General features: G+C 37.6%; 1 protein-coding gene across 6 annotated transcripts in view; it reads left to right on the top strand.

Annotated features, from left to right (window-relative positions):
* Window positions 1–6,794, top strand: part of rbm33a (RNA binding motif protein 33a) — a 33,442-nt gene extending 26,648 nt beyond the window's left edge. For 5 of the 6 annotated variants that reach the window (XM_032504205.1, XM_032504204.1, XM_032504202.1 and 2 more), the window contains exons 17-19: window positions 390–575; window positions 1,165–1,253; window positions 1,462–6,794. In XM_032504205.1, coding sequence (XP_032360096.1) covers window positions 390–575; window positions 1,165–1,253; window positions 1,462–1,510 — 324 coding nt within the window. In that variant the 3' untranslated portion in view covers window positions 1,511–6,794. Of the gene's footprint in view, window positions 1–52; window positions 357–389; window positions 576–1,164; window positions 1,254–1,461 lie in introns of those variants that run through there. The other variant, XM_032504206.1, reaches the window with a different exon arrangement.
* Window positions 6,795–8,236: the final 1,442 nt, after the last annotated feature.

Here is an 8,236-nt window from a genome sequence, read left to right as displayed (position 1 = left end):
CTGCCTCCTCTCCTCTCTTTTGGGGTATCTCCCACCTCCTCTTCCTCTGCAGCTGAAGAAACATACCACTCACTCTTGAGCTCAAATGAAGATATGCCATGCCACAAGCATTATGCTCTGACGTTGATGTTCTATGTAGAAATATGATATCTCAATTGTTTGAAAGCTTGGTGTGTCTGAGAGGTGCAAGAGGAAAACAGCGTTTTAAAAATGTTGCTTTGTGCTGAGAAACAGTATAGCTCCTCTCCACATGGTTGAATGCAAGATTAAAACATCAAGCATGCCAGTGAAAGCTTTAGTCTGTGTTTTCGCCCGCCATCATTTTCTTAACCTTTCCCAGATTCTTTAACACATTTGGGCAATTTTTCTCACACCTGGCGTCGGTGTAGGTTGTCGTTTCGGGACGGGGACGAGGTAGAGGGGGTAGTCAGATGGGTCGAGGTCGTCCAATGTCCACCAGACAGAGCCAAAAAGGAGCAGAGAGCGAACGCTGCACTGTGTCCATAAAGGGCCTCTCCTCATCCACAACTGATGTTCAACTGCAGAATCTTCTCATGTCCATCGGCCCGATAGAGGTAGGTACCGAAGCTTGATACTTAAGTGTACATTTTTGTTGTATTGAAGTACCTTTTCTGTGGCTTAATATGCTTGTAAAGATCCAGTTTATGCAATGAGTAACAGTCTTTATACGTACCTCATGATGAAAACTTAAAATATAGATATGCACTTGCACCAACCAGAGGGGCAGTAATGACATTTTTGTAGTGTGATCCCATTGCGCCCTCTGTTGTAGTGATAAGGTAGGTAGAGAAAAGAAAATAATAAATACATTTTGTAATACCACCCCCACTCCCTCTTGTGGCTAAGGGGAGAATGTAGTTGTACTAGATCAAGCTATTTCACAGCAGACATTTTGACTTGTCACAATAGGAAAAGAACAGGTGTAAGTAACAAAATGAATGATGGCTGAATTCTATTTAGCTGCTTTTATTTCAAGTTCCTGGTATCAAGCATGCTTGCTCATTGTCACTCTCTCCAAAGCACTTAAATACAGCAGAGCCATCGTTAGTTATTAGTAACACCTGTGCTTTTCTTACTATGACAGTTGACAATGTCTGCTGCAAGAGAATCCTATTTGTATTTTACTATTTCTGTTTATTGCAGATGTTCAAAATGATGCCCCAGCAGAGAAAAGCAATCGCCACATTTTCCAGTCCCCAGCATGCAGCAAGTTTTCAAATGAGCTTCCATAGGTAATCAATATTTCTCCCTCTTTCATCATCTTTATTAAAATACCAATTAAATGTAACATTCTGTGGTTGGTAGCCTTTGCATTTTGCCAATGTGCTGGTCATGAAATGTTGCTGCTGTACACATTGTACCCAGCACAACAGAAGTGTTCATTAGTATCTTTACCCCAGAAATGATGGCTCAAACATTATTATCACAATTACTACACAGGCACATGATTGATTTATCCCACATTGATGTGTCGCTGATTGATGGATGAGGAGCACAATACAGCCAGGGAGTCTTGTTACAAGAAGTCACTTTCTCCCAACGTGGGAGTCTCTTGTGCACAACTCCAACCTGGCATAGGAATATTTCTTCAGCCCTTTGTGGTTACACACCAACGTCTCTGCACAGAACCATCATTCATCTCCTATCAACTTGGAACAGTGACCATAAAGACCTTAGCTGCGAGCATGTCGTATGACTTTGTTTACCAATTGTCCATTGGTGTAAAATAGCACTGAAGAGACACTGGACACTTAAACCTACTTTGATGTAGTTTGTGAAAAACGTTTAGTGCATCTTTCTAAGTAGAATTTATCATGGGATAATGGTTGCTCCCCTCCTCAGTTAATTAATCAAACCAAACAAACACTTTAACTTTGTAATTGAGATATAACCACTTAACAGTTTTTTTTTAATTATTATTATTATTCGCTTCTTGCTGATTGGTTTGGATGCAGGAACTTGTTGCAGCAGACTCTTGCCAGCAGTATTTTTCCCCCTCTATAGATGGCAGTATTACATCACTAATGGTGTTTAATTTTTCCGACTGAAGCCAGTTTTCAGGTAGAGAGGAGTCTCCAAGCATTTTTTGGGTGAATGGCACTTCCTAGTGGAGAACTTGCATACAGACACAGAAGTGAAAGAGTTAACATTTGACACAAAGCAGTGGCTGGGACCAAATTGGCACTGGATGTAAAATTAATACTGGTTTTCTAAATTCCCAATGTTTTTAGGAATTGTAAATGTTGTGACTTTTGTGTAGACTTTGGGGTTCTTTTCTGTTTCAGTGTTTCCTGGAAAGATTGTTCAGATCATCTCTAGTTTAGGTTAGTCAGTTTGGTCATTTGGCATTGCTCCTTGTTCTAAACTTCATGAGATCTTTTAACTGTTACCTGGAATCCGTTTTGGAATTACTTTCCATGCATTTTGGATGGATATTTTAGTTGAATGTCTGATAGTGGATTAGTTAGATTTAGGTTTATAGTCTTTGCTGAGTGGTCTTTGAGGAAATGTGTATGCAAGTGTTTTTTTGTTGAGGTTTGTTTTAATTACAATTGTATATTGTTTGGCAGATGTATTCGTCATTCATTTTGTTTTGTCAGAGGATTGCTTACAATTCTCCTCAGGATACATTTCTGTAAATGTTTTCCAGGATATACATTAGGCCTCCTTTTGCCAATAATTGTTCAGAATCTGCGTGACTATCGGTTTGATCATTTGGTTATCACTGTGCTGCATGGTTTACCTAGAATAGCACTTTGAACAGTTTGTCTTCACGCTGAGCTGAAAAGATAGATGTTTGGCAGTCAATCAGAAACTAAAACAAAGTCACTGTATTACTATGCTCCATAAATTGAATTCCCCTTATTATAATTAAGACATCCTTAATCATATTGCTGTCATACCCCTACATAAAGATTAATTTTTTTTATGAGAAGTTCTAAATAACACTTGTACAATCTCAAATACTTTAATTTTCTCTGAGCTTGTGCCCTTGTTTGGGAAGTGCTACCACATCACTGAAATTTTTTAAATACTAGTTTCTGGCTCTAGGTAAGATTTCATGAGATATTATTACACTACATTTGGCAAGTTAGGCTCATTTACATTTTTCATAATTCCATGATTTCTGTCTTCATCACACAACATTTTTGCCTGTTTGGGTTTAAAGTTTGTTAAACAAAAACAGTTCTTTTAAATCTTAAGACGTTGTTACCCATGTTAATGTGACAAAGAAAGCCGAGGGGGCAACCATTATCTATGTAGTGATCATGTGCATAAGTAGACCAGAACTTTCTCTCAATATTTATCCTGTTGAATTTTTTTTTTTGTTATTCTTTATTATGTTGTATCAAGTTAAGCATTTTTATATGTAAGGATATGCTAATATGTCCAGACATAAATCATTTTACTAGTGTTATGTTTCTAATTTAGAACCAAAATGAAGAATGACTGGACCACAATTCTGTTTATAAGACATTTGACAACAAGTTTATGGTAAAATAAAAACATGGCCAATATACCGTGAACATGCAGGTATGTGAAGCCGGTTAAACTTTAGCCCAAAGATGTGTGGTTGTGTGTGATGTCCATGTGTCTGGTGCCTTTACGAATAATAATCTTTCTACGTTATTGGTTATTCATCTTACAACATATCATATATACTTTATACAACTTTTTAAACCCCTTGTATGGCAAGAAATACCTTTATATAGAGTTAGGGGGATGCCACTGAATTTTGGCATTGAAATTATTTGCTTCATAGCCAGAAACCCAATCATTTTTGTCCTGCCTATTTAACTGTGATGTCATACTAATGTTCAGCTACCTACAGCCCTGACGTGCTAGAGGTAAAGCAATAGGCAAGGTAAATGTAGCCACATTTTAAACTATTTCCCTGGATTTGACTAATACAAAGATCATTTGGAGGGTTAACATTTAGACATACAGTCTTTAAATTACTTTTACTAAATCAACTCATGGCTGTGCATCTGGATGACGTCACAGATTAAGTTCATGGTTCTCTGGTTTTAAGACTTCTTCAGAAAGAGTTCTTCATGTTCACAAGTACCTATTGGTCTCTGTCTTTGACTGCATTTGCAAATCAAATTGATAAAACTTAGTGCTATTTCCCTTAAATTAGGCATTACTTAAATCAAAATCCAGAAAGATATTAAGCTGCACATTCGGGATTCTTGCCAGTAAAGGTTACTAGATTCACAACATGCTTGCAGTAATTGAAGTATCGGGACAAATGGGGTGTCTGAAAATGTCTAAACTCCTAAAAATTTCTTCTTTCTTCTTGTAAAACCTGAGGTTCCATGGTTTTTAAGTCTTTTTTTTGTATGTTTTGCAGTTGTTCTAAACTGACTTCTTTATGTTTTATTTATTTTGTTTTAAGTTAACTGATGTAGAAGGATTTGTTCTCTAACAATGTGTATTTGATGTCTTTCATGTTTTGTGTTGCACTAGATTTTTAGTGCTTTGGTAAATCCTGTGGATTTGAAAAAGTACGGGCAATGCCAGTGATAGTTATATTGCTACAAGAAATCTGGTCTTGTAATGACAGAGCAGATTCATATTGAATCTTTTTGTAACTTAATTTTAAGAATTCCATACATATATGTAACTTGACCTTTTTAGACGTGATGTTGTATTCCTCATAGTGGTTTCCTTGAGAAAAACGGTGCTCTATTGCCTTCTGATTTACAGCAAGCTATTCAACTAGGTTCTCTTTCTAATCACGTCACCTGATGTGGTTGCATTATGGTATTTAGATTAATCCGCGCCATAACTATGGGCATTCTTAATACTTAAATATGCTGTCATTATAGCTGCTAGTATCATGTTTTTAAAAGCTTTGGGTCAAATATGCAACACTAGCTGGGTTGGGTTCTACATAACACTAACTTACAACTTTTTTTTTAACAGGTCCATTTGGTGATCCAGGGTGCGGAGATTCTGCAGGCCGGCCAAAATAATCATTCTTTCTTTTTCTTCAGGTCACATCCACTTAAACCGAGTTGTTATCGGTGTGATTGCTAGCCCCAAAAGCAAAGTTAAAGGACTATACCAAGGGTTTAGCATGTTTCAGCAAATCAACAAATTAGGTGATTATATATTATATCTAACTTCCCAACTTAAAGGCAGCTGTTGGTTTTACATAATCCTAGCACTGTATGCAAGTCAACTTGCTTATAATTCATCACATTCAACTATTAATTGGCTTTACTTTTGTCAAAGTTATGTTATTGTTGCATGTTAAGGCACTCAAGGTTATTGGTTCCTTGATGTGTTTAGGTGCTTATACGAAGCTCCAATATCTAAAATTTGAGTTGGCTAGTTAAGTTTGTCCCTCTAATGTAATAATTTAAGGTTAACTTTGAAAAAACCCACAGGTCATTTGTTTTCATTTCGCAAAAAGGCTTTTCTATCCTGCTGGTATGAAAAAATAATTTGCTACATGTTGTATACACAAAACATCACCAAACTAAAAGTGTTTAATCTAATTTCCCCAAGTTGTGCTAAACAACCAACAAGAAAAAGTATGTAATTTCCAATTTCTTTTGGTTCAAGCAACATTGTGCCTTGTTATTTAAGTTTCTGATACGCCAGACAGATAGTTTTTTGTTCTAGCAGAAAGCAGTTTTGAGTGTAATCAAATGACCCACAGTTTTCTTTTTTAATTATTTGTCTTGTGTTTATGTTTGAGGAAGTCAGGTGCCTACATTTGTGACTAATGAAACCATGTATGCAAACATCTTAAAAATAGAAGTATTGATTACATGGGAGGTACAAACCGGTGTAGAAAAGCATTCAAAACCATTGGCATGGTCCGACACTTGCGGTGGTCCTGGTTGAACCACATTGGGCTGTTTAAGGTTGTGGCTCTAGTTCTGTTTCAGGTGGCACTATAGGGCACACCATATCACCAAAACAGAATCAATTCTCCTATTAACACATTTATTTTTCAGCAGCCTACTGGTGAGAGGAGCCATTGACCAGCTATAGCCATGATACTGCTATGTCACTTTTCCTGCCTTAACTCACTCACGTAACACTTCAGGTTCTTTTACAGCTGTGCAGTGTCCAGCCTTGGAATGAAGATTTTATTTCCCTCACTAAAGTGCTTACTTCCCTCACGAAAGAGATGTTGCCTTTTCATTTGGCTTGCCACATTTCCTTCCATAACTGCTTTTCCTGCCAATGTTCTTCTTCATTCTTACATATATTTGACAGTTCCTCATCTTTTCCTTGATGCGGCTGCTGTTGAATGAACTTAAGACTTCTGTATCAAGCAGGGTGGCCTACCTGGATTACCATTGTTTGTTAACCCAATGGATGGAGGTTTCCATCTCTGTGACGACAGCCGGGTTCACAGAGCAGACATGTAACTCTAAAGCCGCTTTATGGCTTTCACTGCACCAAAGGTCATCCCAACTTCTTGACACACATTGTTTGGTTGGATTTTGAAAAAGATACTACAGTGGTTTCCTTATCCCGAACAGCATGGTCCACCAAATAATGACTGAAAATCCAACCTCAAGTTTTGACTGAAACGGTTGACAATCCATTCTGTCATGTATGTTCACAATTTGTTGTATAACATGAAGTAATCATGTTTTGTGTTGACAATTCTGAAATCAAGCATGTGATACTGTACATTGTTATTTTTCTAAAGAATGATTTTAAAAGAGAATAATTCTTAAAGAGATGGAATGTGTTAAATTTGATACTGGAAACTGGAGATAAATAAACTTTGATATACACAGCAATGACATTGAGTTTGTTTTCTTGTAAAATTGGAAGTGTTTGGCAAGTGATTTTAAAACTACTTTCTTCCACATCAAATGCCCCATGGTCCTCTAGTCAGAGGCAAGTGTCTAGACTGGAATGAGTGTCATCTGACACAGTAGTTCTTAATTTCTTTCAGCCGGGAATCCCTTCAAATACAGCCGTGTTTGCTTGTGATCCTTCATCACTGGTTCAATATATTTTAAGTTGTGATCAAAAGAGTGATTAAACCTTTTTTTTCTCTTCAGAACCTTATTTCATGTTGTACAAGGGGGGGAGTCAGAAAAAAACTGTATAGTTTAACCGTATTTTCCTTCTTTTATGACACCATTCATTATCTTGCGACCACTCCCGATTAATCTGTCAACTTCATGCCGTATTCACATGAAACTAAAGACCAATAGCTGAGACATAATTTGAAGAAAGGGTAAATTGTTGAGCCAAATTAAAACCGTGCTGCAGTAGAAGACATTTGAGACAATGCACACTTGAGTACCCAACAAGTCTTCTTCAAAGACGGCACCGAAAGGGAAGGTCATAAGAACACTGAAATTATACTAATTGATTCAAATCGTTTTAATTGCAATGCATTGTTACTCCTTCTATCTGGCAGCGTTGTTGGTCTTTATTTTAGTAAAAACATGTTAAATCATGCAGGCATCCATCTTTACTTCTGTCCATCTACTGTATTTATCTAGCCATTTGTCCATCTATCATGAGTGTCTTTGCAAAGACAACGTGTGTAGTTAGTCTGCTTTCAAAAGTTAAGTTCTCTGTTTCAGTTTATTGACAGTAAGGGAGGAGGCAGTAGTGAAGGTGTGTTACCATGTTTAGGACCAAATCCTTGTAAAATATATTTTTCCTCCAACTTACCAAGTACCTAAGTCTTGTGCACTCTGTGGTTGCTGCCACAGAGGAGCAAATGTTGTCTGGAGAGAACGGAGCGTTGCAATTTGCAAAACTCTTAGAAGCGGAGAGTTTTGTTTTCCAGAATGCCAGACTGTTCATGTTTGCAAATGTCAACATTTGTAAAAGCCGTTGTTGAGCTCCAGCAGACTGAGGGCCCCCAGAGGGATTAGAGGAGGCTCTGTTTACCTGCTCTGAGGAATGCTGCCCTGCACGGACGCTTTTGTATCTGCCAAGGACCCAAGGTCACAGTGCCGGCAGAGATGGGCCTGCTTTGTCCCTCCCCAAAGTTTCCACCTCACAGTATCAACAACATAACACAATGTGGGCGACCTGGGAGAAGAAATGAAATTCCTGCTCATGTTGCTACAGTGTTCAGAAACTCCGGTTCAATGGCCCCTTTTACCAAAGTCTGGGTGACTGATGATTAATTTTGTGATTTTGATTGGAAAAATATAATAGATCCATCTATTGCTATTACTGCTAAGCCAAGTCTTAGAAATTTGGGAGTTATCTT

The sequence above is a fragment of the Etheostoma spectabile genome, chromosome 22 (assembly GCF_008692095.1).
Source record: "Etheostoma spectabile isolate EspeVRDwgs_2016 chromosome 22, UIUC_Espe_1.0, whole genome shotgun sequence".
Lineage (NCBI taxonomy): Eukaryota > Metazoa > Chordata > Actinopteri > Perciformes > Percidae > Etheostoma > Etheostoma spectabile.
Note: the sequence above shows the minus strand (reverse complement) of the source record. Positions and strands in the feature narration are given on the sequence as shown.